Source organism: Hemiscyllium ocellatum, chromosome 4, assembly GCF_020745735.1.
Source record: "Hemiscyllium ocellatum isolate sHemOce1 chromosome 4, sHemOce1.pat.X.cur, whole genome shotgun sequence".
Lineage (NCBI taxonomy): Eukaryota > Metazoa > Chordata > Chondrichthyes > Orectolobiformes > Hemiscylliidae > Hemiscyllium > Hemiscyllium ocellatum.
Window position 1 is genome coordinate 126,164,911 of NC_083404.1, and position 16,806 is coordinate 126,181,716.

The 16,806-nt window shown below is 42.2% G+C and overlaps 1 protein-coding gene across 3 annotated transcripts in view; it reads right to left on the reverse strand.

Annotated features, from left to right (window-relative positions):
* The window catches only part of acss2l (acyl-CoA synthetase short chain family member 2 like), a 75,086-nt gene that overhangs the window by 6,797 nt on the left and 51,483 nt on the right, over positions 1 to 16,806 (reverse strand). For all 3 annotated transcript variants that reach the window (XM_060823844.1, XM_060823843.1, XM_060823842.1), the window contains 5 exons: positions 13,209 to 13,265; positions 13,022 to 13,102; positions 8,603 to 8,711; positions 6,832 to 6,900; positions 4,285 to 4,461 (listed from right to left, as the gene is read on the reverse strand). In XM_060823844.1, coding sequence (XP_060679827.1) covers positions 4,285 to 4,461; positions 6,832 to 6,900; positions 8,603 to 8,711; positions 13,022 to 13,102; positions 13,209 to 13,265 — 493 coding nt within the window. The remainder of the gene's footprint in view (positions 1 to 4,284; positions 4,462 to 6,831; positions 6,901 to 8,602; positions 8,712 to 13,021; positions 13,103 to 13,208; positions 13,266 to 16,806) is intronic.

A 16,806-nucleotide genomic window follows, 5' to 3' on the forward strand; every position in this document is an offset into this window, starting at 1 on the left:
GCCCCCATGTGAATCAGGCAGAGGCATCGATATCCATTTTGAAGCCTTATCATAGAAGTGATTCAGATGGCCCTGGCCAATCATAGAGCAGCACATTCTCATTTCAATTCACATTACACTGTAGGTGCTGTGGAAGGTGATGGTGAGTTGCCTTCTTGAACTGATGCAGTCATTGGGATGTAGACAGACCCACATTGCTGTGGGGTAGGGAGCTGCAGGAATTTGAAACAATAGCATTAAAGGAATGGTGATATACATCCAAGTCAGGATAATGAGTGTTTGGTAGGTGAACTTGCAAGTGGTGGTGTTCCATGTATCTGCTGCCCTTCCCCTTCTAGATGGGAGAAGTTGCGGGTTTGGAAGGTGCTGCTACAGTGCATCAGTGGTGAAGGGAGCAACTGATGAAGGTGGTGGATGGAAGGCCTGTCAAGCAGACAGATTTCTCATGGATGGTGTCAAGCTTCTTGAATGTTGTTGTAGCCACACTCATCAAGGCAAGTGGAGAGTATTCCATCACATTCCTAAATTGTACCATGTATGTGGTGGGCAGGCTCTTGGGGAGGTAGGAGGTGATATAGCTGCCACAGACATCTCGGCCTCTTACTTGTTTTTATGGACAATATTTACATGGCTGCTCCAGTACACCTTTTCGTCAACAGTGACCCCAAGGATGTTGATAGAGGGGCATTCAGTGATGGAGATACCAGTAAATGCCATGGGATGATGGTTAGATTCTCTCTTATTGGAGACAGTTATTGCCTGGTACTTGCGTGGTATATTATTTGCCACTTTTCAGCCAAAGTCTGGATATTGTTTAATTCTTACTGTATATGGATCACACACTGCTTCGGTATCTGAAGTATTGTGAACTGTACTGAACACTGCACAATCATCAGCAAACATCTCCACTACAGACCTTATAATGGAGGGAAGGTCACTAATGAAGACCTTGGTCCTAAGACACCACCTTGAGGAACTCCAGCTGAGATACTACGGAGCTGAGATAATTGACCTCCAACAACTGCAACTATCTTCCTTTGTGCTGGGTTGGTGGAGCGTTGTCTCCCTGATTCCCACTGATACCGGTTTTGCTGGGGGTCCTTGTGCCACACTTGGTCAAGTGTAGCCTTGATGTCAAAGACAGTCACTCTCACCGCACTGCACCTCACCTCACCTGCTTTCACATCTCAGGAAGGAGAAAAGGACGGACTCTCCTGGGATTACTGAAACTTATGGCGCAGAATTGACTGAATTCCCTTAAGCAGAAAATTGTAGTCAATAGATTTTAGTTCCAGTTACCAATGGTGTTCTCCAGGAAGAGCTTTACTATTTGCTACTTTGTTAACAATTCAACGTTGGCATTTAAGAAATGAACCACACAGCTTACACACATTGGGATAGTTTTAGAAGTCGCACACAGACAGGATAGTGAGAAAGGTGTTTGATATGCTTTTCTTTATTGGTCAGTGCATTGAGTGTAGGAGTTGGGAGGTCATGTTGCAGTTGTACAAGACATTGGCTAGCCCACTTTTGGAATGCTCCATTCAATTCTAGTCTGCCTGCTGCAGGAAAGATGTTGTCAGGCTTGAAATTGTTCGAAAAAGATTTATGAGGGTTTTGCCAGGATTGGAGAGTTCGAGATATGGGGAGAAGCTGAATGGGCTGCAGTTATTATTCCTGTAGTTTTGGAGGCTGAGGGGTGACCTCATAAAGGTTTATTAAATCATGAGGGGCATGAATAGGGTAAATAGCTAACATCTTTTTCCCAGGATAGGGGAGTTCAAACTAGAGGGCATAGGTTTTAACACGAGAGGGGAAAAATTTATAGAGACCTAGAGAACCACTTTTCACCCAGAAGTGGTGCATGTATGGAATGAGCTGCCAGAGTAAATGGTGGAGACTGGTGCAATTACAACATTTAAAAGATATCTGGATGGGTGTATGAATAGGAAGGGTTTGGAGGGATTTGGGGCCAAGTGCTGATAAATGGGACTAGATTAGTTTAGGATATCTGGTCGGCATGGACAAGTTGGACCGAAGGGTCTGTTTCTGTGCTGTATAACTTAATGACTCTATGACAGTCAGTCAAATAGTCACAGGTTCAAAGGTCAGCCAGGCACTCCTGCTGAAGTATCATTTAGTTGTGCTGCATTTGTTTTGGCAATTTAAACGCAGGCACAAATGATTTTACACTTGGTAAGTTTTCTACAGCAACACCTTGGCAAAAGAAACAATAATGATGGGAGGAAAATCTTTTCCAACAAACTGAGCAGATCGAATGTGAAATGCACCGACTGAAAGTGAGCTGGAAGCAGATTCGACTGAGGCATTCAAGAGGGAATTGGTGCCACAGGAAGTGGAATTGGTGCCACAGGAAGTGGAAGATGTGTACGGGTTGGGGAAGCAGAGATGGTAGTCACTAAGTGCATTGCTAACTTGAAGAGATGGCTCAGACATGATGGGTCAAATGGTGTGATTATATCAGTTTTCCATATTATAAATGATGTGTGTATGTTATCTCCAGGCTTAGATTTTATTAAATGATAGCATCACAGAGGAACTTTTCAGATATGTTATCCATTAGTTTACAGGGATTTTGATCCGGTTTGCTGAGATTACCTGGTTTCAGGTGGATTGGGGAGGTTTCTCATATTTTCAGGTACTATAATGACGTAAAAGAGATTATAGTGTATAAAACAATGGTCTTTTTTTCCCTGCTTTCTTCCTCCTCCTTTCTCCAGCAACCTGTCTTCTCTGCTACCTTTTGCTCATCTCCTTCTGATATTGCAACCCATACCTGAAACTAAAGCCCCTAGTATTGGGTATATATGATCTACCTAGATACCTGTATCCAACTGCCCTCCTTGCAAGCTTCCTGAATTCTTCCAAAACTTCAGTGTGCCCACACACTTTGTTATGCTGCTTTAGACAGATTTTCACTCAACAAGACAGTTAAAGGATATGCGGAGGGTGGGGAGAACACACATCGAAAAGTGAAGTTTAGTTGACAAATAGTTGGAATGTAGGTTTACTAAACTAATGTGAAACGAAAGCCAAAATAGCTGGAAAAACTCTACAGGTCCTGGAAGGGTGACCCTTCTTCAGAATAAGGCTCAAAATTTTAATTCTGTTTTCTCTCCATAGATGTTTTTTGTTTTTTTTAAACTAGACTAATAGCTGGACTAGGCAGATTGCCTTATGAGGTTTAAAAATGGAGATTGCAAGTTTTTTTTGATGAGGGTGTTAAGAATCACAAATTAAGATGGGTGGATAAAGTACAAATCCATCATGATTTCGTAGAAAGACAGAATAATGTTAAGGATTTGAATAAAAACATGAGGATTAGGAGAAGTTATAAGCCATTCAGTTCTTTGAGACTACTCCATCATTCAATGAGATCTACTTCAAAACCTTTCTCCTGCACTAGTCCTCTGTGTGTTCTTTGCAGTTGAGAATGGTCAGAGGTTATTTGACTGATGGATGCTCAAAAGATGTTTCTTCTTGTGGGAGAATCTAGAATCAGGATTTATAGTTTAAAAATAAGGAGATTAAGACAGAGATGAGGGAATATTTTTTTCTGTCCGGGTATTGTAAATCTTCCTCAAAGGCAGAATCTTCAGATATTTTTAAGGCTGAGGTAGACAGATTCTTGATTTCCAAAAGGGATGAAAGATTATTGGGGATATGCAGGAATGTAGATTAGATTGCTCACAGTGTGGAAACAGGCCATTTGGCCCAACAAGTCCACACTGACCCTCTGAAGAGTAACCCACCCAGACCCACTCTCCTGACAATTGCATCTAACATTATGGGCACTTAACACAGCCAATTCATCTAACCTGCAAATCTTTGGATTGTGGGAGGAATCTGGAGCACCCGGAGGAAACTCTCACAGACACGGAGAGACATGTGGAGGTGAATTTAAAATCAGATCAGCCATGATCTTACTGAACAGCAAAGGAGGCTTGAGGCACTGAGTGGCATTCTCTTATTCCTTGTTCAGGTGTTCAAATAGATTTGAAGTCACAAGAAGATCAGCAAATATCTTATTAAATAGTTGAGAGTAGAATCGAGGGATTGAATGCCCTACTCTGCCCCTAGTTCTTATGTTTTTATGCTGAAAGGACCTCTCACTACCAGGGCTTCCTTTACAATAAAGAATGTGTTGAGTAAATTGCAAGTTCCAGGTTTATAGGGAAATGTATGTCATGTGACTAGTTTTCACAATCAGTGTCTTTCTTCTGCAAACTCTTCCCCACCCTCAGTCCCTCTAGGCAAAGGTACCTTTGTTTTTCAGTTCATCTGTAATGAACTGAGTCAATTCCCTTCCATCCTTAAGAGTGACAAAACAGTAGATGCACTCGCCCTTCACAGGGTGGGGGTGGCTCACCACAGCCACCTCTGCGACGGCACTGTGCTCTGCCAGGGCGGACTCCACCTCTGCACTGCTCAGCAGGTGACCTGTAAAAGCAAAGATGTCAAACACACATTGATGTAGTTTAGAGGGAAGTCTCAGTCCAGACTGAAACCCCGCCCCCTGCCCCCAACCCCCCAGACCTGATCATGGGTCCCAACTGTACTCTGCATGTTGTGTTGATTTATGCATGTATTCTCTATAATCTGTTCAGAAATGTGCTTTACACATCTCCGAGACAGGTTGGACTTGAAGAGATAGGAACACTACCACTGGATCACTGCCACTTACTTTGAATTGCCAGTCTGTCCTCTGACTGAAACCCAAAGGACAGACTGAGACAGACTGGCAATTCAAAGTAAGTGGCAGTGATCCAAAGGTAGTGTTCCTATCTCTTCAAGTCCAACCTGTCTTGGAGATGTGTAAAGAACATTTCTGAACAGATTATAGAGAATACATGCACAAATCAACACAATCGTTAATGAGGAGAAAGTGAGGACTGCAAATGCCAGAGATCAGAGTTGAAAAGTGTGGCACTGGAAAAGCACAGCAGGTCGGGCAGCATCCAAGAAGCAGGAGAATCAATGTTTCGGAACATTCCTGATGAAGGGCTTATGCCTGAAATGTCGACTCTCCTGCTCCTCATTTGCTGCCTAACCTGCTCTGCTTTTCTAGTGCCACACTTTTCAACAACTGCAAATAAGCAACTGAAGATGTGTCTCAGACTTGTGCATCTGATGAGGGAACCACTTGGGAGTTAGTGAGAGTTCACAGAATAGATGTCTGTGTCACATCTGGTTACAGCAGCTGTGGTAAATGGATATCGCCCCTCTTCCTGACCTGACCCTCCCTCTAATGGGGAGTTGTGCTCCAGAATTAGTGAAGGGTTCTTTGCTGAGTTGGTTTTGAGGGAGGCATATCCAGACTTACGAGTATTTTCAAAGCATTTGGTGAAGGCCATACATCACTAGCTGGGATAGTAAGATATAGTCTCTGTGGCTCTGGCAGCATTTGGAATGAATAGATACCTTCAATCCAAAAACTTAAATCATGGCAGCCAACTGGAATATTACATTTCCATGCCAGCATGAGTCCTTCCAAAGGGAAAGGACCCGAGTGTGCTCTATGTAATCCATGCAATTATTTGGGAATTCATCATATGACATACAACTTAAGGGGAGGTGTTGGTTTAGTAGTGAAGTGATAAGTTCAGACAAGGAGGTGGTAACCTAGTGATTAATCCAGAAACCCATATATTGTTCTGGGGACCTGGATTCAAAACCTGGCAATTTTTTTTAAAAATCTGGAATTAAAAGTCTAATGATGACCATGGATCCATTGTTTACTATCAGAATAACCATCTGGTTGAATAATGTCATTTCGGGAAGGAAACTGCCGTCCTTACTTGGTTTGGCATACATGTGACTCCAGGCCCATGTCCTCTGGGCTGAGCCAGCAAAACCCTCATCCTATTAATGAATTTATAAAAATCACTGAACTAGAAATGCCGAGTGCCAAACTAATACCCTAGACTATCCATCCAAACCTCACCAAAGCACTAGGTGAATTTACATTCATTAGCAAAATGTGAAATCAAAAGCCAGTCTCACTGAGGGTGACCACAAACCTGCCTTCAGTTGTTATAAAACAAAAGGAAATCTACCATCTTTACCAGGCCTGGCCTGTGTGTGACTCCAGATTCACAGTAACATGGTTGACTCTTACCCACCCTCTAAATTGGCCTAATAAAGCACTCAGTTCAGGGGAATTAACAATGAGTAACAAATATGAGCTTTGTCAATGCAGTCCACATTGCACAAAAAGATAAGAAACCACTGTTTAACAGACTATACAGGTGTAATGATTTACTGCAATATAGAGAGTAATGTAGAGAGGATTACTTGCACAGATATCAAACAGAGACTCTGGTCTCTGAGCCTGAAGCTTCTAGGTTTGTGTCTCACCTAGAGACCAAAGAACATGATCTAGGCTGACATGAAATGCAGTGTTGTCTTCCAGATAACGTGTTACATTGAGATCCCATCTGCCCTGTCAAGTTGTTGCAAAAGGTTCTATACACTGCTTTGAAGAGCACAGGAATTCTCTTAGTGACCTAGGCAAACATTTATCTCTCACCCAATATCATTCAAGTACATAATATGATCATTCTTTCATTATTATTTGAGAGCTTGCTGTGCTGTGTTTTCCACATTTGAGTGGTGACTACACTTTGAAAGTATTTCATCAGCTATAAAGCACTTTGAAATATTCTAAAGTAGTGAAAGTACTTTATAAGTCTATGTTTTTCTTTAATAAGTATATACAGACCCCCTCTGACTGGCCAGAAATGATATGTGACTGCTTTTGTTATATTTCAAACAGGTCTGAATAAACTGAAAGGCTGTTAAATTTTTTACCTGAGACATTCAGCATGTCATCTATCCTTCCAGTGATCCAGTAATAGCCATCTCCATCGCGCCTGCAACCTGCAAAACAAACCTTTCTGTGAGAAACAGTGGTAGTCACTTAGCTGAACAAGACACACATCCACGTAAACTGAGAAATTGTGAAAACAAATTACAAGAAAAATGTTAACATGTCACTTTTGGTCACCTTCATGTTTCTATAGAACTGCTTAGACTCAGTGGACTTGGCCATATTCAAGAACTTAGTGGCCAACCTGAATAAGTATGCCACTACCATTCTATGTGTAAGAATGGAGAAGACTGCACGCCGAAGAAGTTAATCTAAATGTTCCTTACACTGAAACCATGGATGAACCGAGAGATCCACTCCCTAATGAAGTTAATAGCAAGAGTTCAGTCATGGTTCACAACAACTCCAACCTTGATCTTGAGCAATTCACCAAACGATGCAACAGGTCCACAACAGACACGATCTATACTTATCCCTGGAACATCCGGATAACAAGAATAACTACGGCAGACTCCTATTTATTGACCTCAGTTCAACCTTAAACTCCATAATTCCAAACAAACTCATAGCTAACCCCCGAAACCTGGGTCTCAGCTCCTCACTCTGTAACTGGATCCTCGACTTCCTGACCCATAGACCACAATCAGTATGAATAGGCAACATCTCTTCCATCATAATCCAGTGTCCATAAGGTGGAGTGCTCAGCCCCCTGCTATACTCCTAATACAATCACAATTGTATAGCCAAATTCCATCCCAACGCCAATTACAAGTTTGCCGATGACACCACGGCTGTAGGTCAGATCTTATACAGACAGAATACAGGAAAGAGGTTGAGTACTTAGCAGCATGGTGTAAAGACAACAACCTTTCTCTTGACATCAGCAAAACGAAGGAGCTGGTCATTGACTTCAGGAAGCAGAGTCTGTATCAATGAGGCTGAGCTGGAGATGGTTGACAGTGTCAGATTTCCGATAGTGATGATCACCAACAAACTGCCCTGGTCCACACATGAGGGTGTGACAGTCAAGAAAGCACAACAATGTCTCTACTTCCTCAGGAGACGAAGGAAATTCAGCATGTCCACAAAGACATTTACTAATTTTTATAGATGCACCATAGAAAGCATCCTATCTGGGTGCATCACAGCGTGATATGGCAACAATTCTTCCCAAGAATACAAAAAACGACAGAGAATTATGAATGCAGCCCAGTCCTTCATGTAAACCAGCCTTCCATCCATTGACTCCATTCCTTCCCAGGAAAGCAACCAACATAATCAAAGACCCCTCCCACCCCAGTTATATTCTCTTCCACTTTCTTCTGTTGGGCAGAAGATGTAAACGTTTGAATATACGTACAAATAGATTCAAGAACAGTTTCTTCCCCGCTATTATCAGATCTTTGACCAGACCTCTCAAATTCTGATTCATTCTGATCCCTCTTCCTCTCTCTCTATCGCTAAATGCAGCTTCTGCACACTCTTCTGCTGCTCTGATGCACTTTGTATAGCACAATGCTGCAATTTGCATTGTGCTTAAGTCCCAGCTGAAAAAAGACATCCAGGTTTGACACTTAAATGTATTATACTTTCTTAGCATAAATGAAAAGTAAAATAAACATTTCAGCTGCATAGCTTTAAACTGATCACCAACAAATATGGGTTCAGCCAATGTAAGTTCAATCAGCTTCAGACAGAAATGTGAGCCTGTGTATATTGTTCAAAATGATTTAAAATAAAATGATAATTTACTGTCTCCCGTCAAGTAAAATCCTGGGAACTGTTTGAAGTAAGTTGTCTCAAAGCGTTCCTTGTCTCCATATACAGTGCGCAGTATGGATGGCCAAGGCTGTTTGAATACCTGAAACGGAGACAAAAAGCATTTATCCCACCAGTGAAGGAAAACTCCAGAAACATTGACACACTGTGCATAAGCAGTCTGATAATCAAGACTTCCCTGGATTACAGTGTGAGCCATGATTCAGTCAGTCACTTTTGCCAGTGAAGGTTGTGAGTTCAAGGTCTACCCCAGATACATGAGGGGGGTTAATCGACCATGATGCAGCATTGAGATAGTGCTGCACTATTGGAGTTTTTGTCTAAAACAACATGGACATCAGTCAATGTAAAAGAGCCCATGACCACACTCTGAAAACATAATGGATTCTCCCAAGTGAATATTTAATCCTCATCAAAAAATACACACTATCTAGTCATTATTTCCTTATTGTTCTCAGGTTTGTTACCCTATTTCCTACTTACAACCCAATGCTGCATCTAATTATTTTCTCTGCTGTACTGATTTCAGAAGTCTGTGTGCAGAGACAGCTTCAAAAGTGGAAGCCAATGAGCCAGAACACAGATCAGCACATGCAGAACCTCCCAGCAGCCGTTTACAAAACTAACTACACATCAAAAATACTTCATTGGGTCTAAGCATCTTCACACGTCCCGTGGTTGTGAAAGGTGCCATCTAAACCAGGCTTCTCATATGTCAAGATACTTTCCTTGGAATGGGTCACTAGACTGCAGCCAGAGGTTACAGCTGAAGGGCTATCACTCCACATAAACCATGGCCAACCAGAAGTCTCTCCAACTCTTGGTGCCTGCCGTAAATGTTGGAAGGATTGGCAGGATGACAAGCAACCTGTGTGACCCAGTTATAAATACACATTCACTGATATATCATGGCCTGGATGTAGGTTTGCTCATTGAACTGGAAGGTTTATTTCAGATGTTTCGTCACCATACTAGGTCACATAATCAGTGAGCCTCTGGTGAAGCACTGGTGGCATGGCCTGCTTTTTATTTATGTGTTTGGATTTATTTGGGTTGGTGATGTCATTTCCTGTGGTGATGTCATTTCCTGTTCTTTTTCTCAGGGGGTGGTAAATGGGATCCAAGTCAATGTTTTTGTTGATAGAGTTCCGGTTGAAATGCCATACTTCTAGGAATTCTCACGCAAGCCTCTGTTTGGCTTGTCCTAGGGTGGATGTGTTGTCCCAGTCGATGTGGTGTCCTTCCTCATCTGTACATAAGGATACTAGTGAGAGTGGGTCATGTCTTTTTGTGGCTAGTTGTTGTTCATGTGTCCTGGTGGCAGAAGCAATCATCCCAACATCCACAAACGGAGCTGCATTAGAACATTATTTCAATGAGCCACCCACACTGTAGCACAAAGGAACTACGAAGAGCTGAGGAAAATCACCAATACAGTGTATTCAAAAAGAAAGGGTGCCCAATGATTTCCACCAATTTCTCAGCAACAAACCTAAACAAGCAGACAAACATGTCCAGAAACCCTAGCCACTCTTCCCTACATCGAAGACATCTCAGAAATGACTTGCCAAACTACTCAGACCCTTTGGCATCATGGTAGCCCACAAACTCACCAACACACTAAAACAGCAGCTAATGAACTTGAAAGACCCTATACAGACAACAAGCAAAACTAATGTCATTTACAAAATACTTTGCAAGAACTATAATAAATACTACATTGGATAAATAGGCAGAAAACTAGCCACCAGGAAACATGAACCATCAACTAGCCACAAAAAGACATGATGCACACTCACGAGTATCTTTACATAGAGATAAGGAAGGACACCACATCGACTGGGTCAACCCATCCAACCTAGGACAAGCCAAACGGAGACATGCACGAGAATTCCTAGAAGCATGGCATTCCAACTGGAACTCTATCAACAAACACATTGTCTTGGACCCCATTTACCACCCATTAAGAACAGGAAATGACATCACCAATCCAAGAAAACCTGAACACATAAATAAGAAGTGGGCCAAACCTCCAGTGCTTCACTGGAGGTTTACTGATGATGTTACTTAGTATGGTGAAGAAACGTCTGAAAATGTACCTTCCAGCTCAGTGAGCAAACTTACATCCAGAACCTCCACCTGAGCTCCAAATCTTCTCAAAACTCGCTATATCATGTCCTGGGGTAAGACTTGAACCAGAACTGCTGATGGAACTGCATCACAAGCATTCCACATACTAATTGAATGCAAGCTTCTGTTTTTATTCTGCACATCATTCCTGTCAGAACTCCATAACCTCCACCTTTCAAAGTTCTTTTCATTCATTAACGGGATGTGGGCATCACTGGCTAGGCCAGCATTTATCACCTATCTCTAATTGACGAGGGCAGTTAAGATTCAATTACATTGCTGTAAGCCCAGGTAAGGATGGCAGATTTTCTTCCCGAAAGGACATCAGTGAGCCAGATGTGCTTTTACAAAAATGGTCCCCATTAAGCTCAAGTTTTAATTTCAGACATTTAAAAAAATTGAATTTAAATCTAACTATCAATCATGATGAGAGTTAAACTCATGTTCATGGAATGATAACCTGGGGCTCTGGATTACTGGGCTAGTGATATTGGAACAATGCTACTGCTGCCTCTATTCCAGACGCACTGGTTTCAAAAGACAAAGCGGTCATGCTGCTAATGTATGACACATTAGTCAACAACACAATGAGGACCGTTTGTTGGTTCAAATGTGGATTATTATCAAGACTATGGATACTGGAGATAGAATGTAGAACACAGTACTGCACAGTACTGGCCTTTCGGCCCTCGATATTGTGCTCGCCCTTTATCCTACTCTAAAGTCAGACTAACGTTTATACCCTTCATTGCACTATCTTCCACGTGCTTATCCCATTTATCACTTAAATGTCCCTAATGTATCTGACACTACTACCACTGCTGGTAGTGCATTCCACGTACCCCACACTCTCTGACATCTCCCCTAAACCTTCCTCTAATTACCTTAAAATTATGCCCCTCATGATAAACATTCCCACCCTGGGGAACAGTCTCTGGCTATCCACTCTATCTATGCCTCTCAACATCTCCACCCTGGGAACCAGACCTAAAAACAATACTTCAAGTGTGGTCTAACCAGGTCTCTATAGTGCTGCAACATAACCTTGTGGCTCTTAAACTCAATTCCCCTGCTAATGAAAGCCAACACACCATATGCCTTTTTAACAACTCTATCAACTTAGGTGGCATCCCTACAGAACTTGGGGACGTGATCCCCAAGATCCTCTGTTCCTCCACACCGCTAAGAACCCTGCCTTTAACCCTGTATTCTGCATTCAAATTTGACTTTCCAAAGTGAATGACTTCACACTTTTCCAGGTTGAACTCCATCTGCCACTTATCAGCCCAGTTCTGCATCCTGTCAATGTCCTATTGCAACCTACAACAGCCGTCCACACTATCCCCCACTCTACCAACCTTTCTGACATGATTTGGAGATGCCTGTGTTGAACTGGGGCGTACAAAGTTAAAAATCACACAACACCAGGTTATAATCCAACAGGTTTAAATTGGAAGCACACTAGCTTTCGGAGCACCACTCCTTCATCAGATCACTATCATCTGATGAAGGAGCGACACTCTGAAAGCTAGTGTGCTTCCAATTAAACCTGTTGGACTATAACCTGATGTTGTGTGATTTTTAACCTTTCTGTCATTGGCAATCTTACTAACCCACCCTTCCATCTCCTCATCCAAGTCATTTATAAAAATCACAAAGAGCAGCGGTCCCAGAACTGATCCCTACAGAACACCAGTAGTCACTGAGCTCCAGGCTGAATACTTTCCATCTGCTACCACCCTCTGTTTTCTATGGGCCAGCCAATTCTGTATCCAGACAGCCAGATTTACCTGTATCCCAGGCCTTCTTACTTTCTGAATGAGCCTACCAAGGGTAACCTTATCAAATGCCTTGCTAAAATCCAGGTACATCACATCCACTGAAATAAAAACAGAAAATGCAGGAAACACTCAGCAACTCTACCAATACCTGCAGAGAGAGAAAGAAGGGTCAGCATTTCTGTCTAATGAGTTTTCATCAGAAACTAAGACATTAAATTTATTTTTCCACATAAAGATGAGATCTGACCTACTAATTATTTCCACCATTTTCCATTTCTTTGACTTTATGTTCACATCAAAGTGGTATAACCTTACACAACAGCAAAGAAGTTAACAGCTTATGTATGTTTTTACAAATGATTGAAGAATTATGACCACTTTTCTGTACCAGAATCATTTTAACCCTCATTGCTGTGTGAGATGCATAGTGAGCAATCCACAAGTTCAGGAAGGCTCTGTCAGAGCTGAACCGAGCACCTACCAGGTAACCCTCAGCTTCTCCCTCCAGTTCCTCACCGTGCTCATTGAGAATTGCAGGGAGAACCCCAAAGAATGGAAATGTCTGGAGGAAAACAAACAATGCAGTTTTCAGATTGGTTCTGGTAGGAGGAAAAGAGCTCATATCCGAGAAAGAAAATATTGATGCAATTCATTAAAGTAAAGCTTACAGTTGATCCTGGCTTCAATGGTGTAGCAGCAGGCAAAGGAGTCATCATTGGGCCACCCTGTACAGAGATACAAGACAACAAAGTAACAGGGCAGACTCTATTTAGCAACATTCTGATTGTTCACACTTTTGTTCAATGCTAGCTAACATAGAAGTATTCTTAATTGGTCAGTGCAGTGCTATTCTACTTGCAATCTAGCAAAGAAATACTAGGATCTTTAAGGAATTGCAATGATTGAGGGATAATGGTGATCGCTTTTCATTACAGATTTGCAAACATTAGTCTCGGCGTTTAACGGTAAAAAGGCTGACCAATAGGAAAAGCACCAAAAGCTCATTTTACAGACATGAACATATGGACAAGGAGCAGGCTATCAGGACCCTCAAGCCTGCTCTATCATTCATAAACCATAGAATCCCTACAGTGTGGAAGCAGGCCATTCGGCCCATCAAGTCCACACCCACTCTCTCAAGAGCATCCCACCCAGACCCACCCCCACTATTCAATTTCTGTAATCCTACATTTCCCATGACTAATCCACCTTGCCTGCACGTCCCTGGTTACTATGAGCAATTTAGCATGATCGTGGTTGATATGTTTATGCTTAAAATTCCATCTTCCCATCTACCTCAGATATCCCTTGATTCCCCTGCCTGCCATCTTTTGTGAGCTGTATTTAGCAATCACGTGTATCGCATTGGCCTGACACGGTGGGTGGCACGGTGGCACCGTGGTTAGCACTGCTGCCTCACAGCACCAGAGACCTGGGTTCAATTCCCGCCTCAGGCAACTGTCTATGTGGAGTTTGCACATTCTCCCTGTGTCTGCGTGGGTTTCCTCCGGGTGCTCCGGTTTCCTCCCACAGTCCAAAGATGTGCGGGTAAGGTGAATTGACCATGCTAAATTGCCTGTACGTGTTAGGTACGGGTAAATGTAGGGGTATGGGTGGGTTGCGCTTCGGTGGGTCGGTGTGGACTTGTTGGGCTGAAGGGCTTGTTTCCACACTGTAAGTAATCTAATCTAATCTAGACAGTCCTAGTAACATCCAATCAAAATACAACCTCAGGTCAATGACATGGAAATCATAGTTAACCAATCACGGTTGAATCGTCAGTATCTATTTCAGTTTCAAAGCTAAATAGATAGGTTCAATGAGTGGAAAAGAATCTGGCAGATGGAGTACAATGTGGGAAAATGTGAAGTTGTTGTTCACTTTAGTGGGAAGAATATAAAAGCAGAATATTAGTTAAGTGGAGAACGATTGCAGAATTCTGAGGCGCAGTGGGATCTAGATGTTCAAGTGAGTGAATTACAAACAGGTTAATATACAGGTCCAGCATACATGTCAGAAAGGCATATCAAACACTAGCCTTTATTACGAAAGGAATTTAACAAAAAAGTAAGAATGTTATCCAGGGAATTAGTGAGACCATACCTCAAATACTCTGCACAATTTTGGTCTCCCTATTTAATGAAGTATGTAATGCATTTGAGATAGTTCACAGGAGGTTTATTTGTTTGATACCTGGAAAAGCGGGTTATCTTCTGAGGAAAGGTTGGGCATTCTGAGCATGTTTCCACTGGAGTTTAGAAAAGTGAGGAGTGCTCAAAGTTTGTGCGAAGATTTGTAGCTCGGATGCTTGTTGTAGTGGTTCTGTTCACCGAGCTGGAAGTTTTTGTTGCAAACATTTCGTCCCCTGGCTAGGAGACATCATCAGTGCTCTGGAGCCTCCTGCGAAGCGCTTCTTTGATGTTTCTTCCGGCATTTATAGTGGTCTGTCCTTGCCGCTTCCGGGTGTCAGTTTCAGCTGTCCACTGTAGTGATTGGTATATTGGGTCCAGGTCACAGACACATCGACCTGGACCCAATATACCAATCACTACAGTGGACAGCTGAAACTGACACCCGGAAGCGGCAAGGACAGACCACTATAAATGCCGGAAGAAACATCAAAGAAGCGCTTCGCAGGAGGCTCCAGAGCTCTGATGATGTCTCCTAGCCAGGGGACGAAACGTTTGCAACAAAAACTTCCAGCTCAGCGAACAGAACCACTACAGTGAGGAGTGCCTTGAATGAAGTTTAAAAGATCCTGAATGGGTGCAACATGATGGACGTGAAAAGGATGTTACTCTTGTGGGTGAGTCCCTGTGCACAAACTAAACTGGCAGAAGCATACAAGTCATAGGAGACCCTGAGCTTCAAAGTATTGAAGGGCTGAAGTCATGTGAGTTTGGTTTGAAAGCAACATGGTGAAGCTGGGGCTTTGTCAATGAAAACTTGCATGGACTAAGGGTCAAGGAAGATGGCTTCCATGGAACATGCAGACTAATGAGCTCAACACACAGTTAGATGATGGCCAGGGCAAGCAATCAGTTGTTGGGAATTTGTGCTGTCTAGTTTCCTGGGAAAGGAGAATAAAACAGGAAATGGTATATAATTGAAGACAGTTGGAATGTTAATGAGATAAAGATGCACAGAAATGATTTAGTCACCGCTCAGTAGTGAGAGTCTGCAGTCACCATTTTATCTTAGGGCAACATCACAAAACTTTTTATCAACACTGAGATTCTAATTTTTTTTCAACTCCGCTGTTCTTGCTATTGTTCGTGTTGCACTAGGAGGGGCAACGTTCTACCCTAGGTTTTAGATCAGAATTAAATGTCATCATTCTGAAACTTTCACTCAGTTTCTCTCCCCATGGATGCTGCTGGTCGTACTGAGTATTTTAGCATCTTCTTTCAAGAGCCTTATGTTATTTCATGAGTGAAATTCAATGAGATCAGTTGAGTATAATGTATCTTTATAAATGTGGGCTGGCTAATTTTAACTCAAAACTTCCTAATTGCCTTTGATTTCTTTTTCCTGATTACAGTTTCTAAAACCTTGCTCTGATGTTAAGGTAATGGTCCTTCAGCTACAAGGAAAGTCCCAACTCCCTTGGATAGTAAGAGTGCCACCTTTCCACTCTCTATTCCTGTAGAGATAGAATGAGCAACAACTGAAAGATGTTGCAGGTCCCTGCACTATTGTTGCTCCCATTCTTGTTTTAGAAAATATGAAAAAAAATCAGCTTTATAACTGTGTAAGATAGGAAATATATCTTTTAGATATTTTCATACTTTATTATATTATTGTTGTTGTGTTCCCTCCCCTTCCAATTTTCTACAGCCAATACCTGAAACACAGATCCCTGCCAAGAGACAAGACTATATCCACTGTCCACCGCCTCACCAATTAAGATCACAATGAACCAGTTTCATACACATGGTCACTTAGCAGCACTTCACAGAACCATAATGTTCTGGACAAACTTGTCCTCCTTACCTTATGAAGTCAAGGCTAAAGTACTCAAGACACAGCAGCTCACTCAGAATGGATCAAGAGTAGAACTTGGCTGTTCTCGACTCTGTACCATTCTACCTTTACCAGAGAAGAGGTTTGGAGAGAATTATTTGGAGAATGAACTATATTTTCCATTTCTTACATTGTACTTTGAGATCCTCAATGGGCATCACCATCTTGATGGGAAGCTGATTCTATCCCCACCACTGCCTTCCCTGATTCCAAATAGTAGGAAATCTAGGCCAATGTGTTATT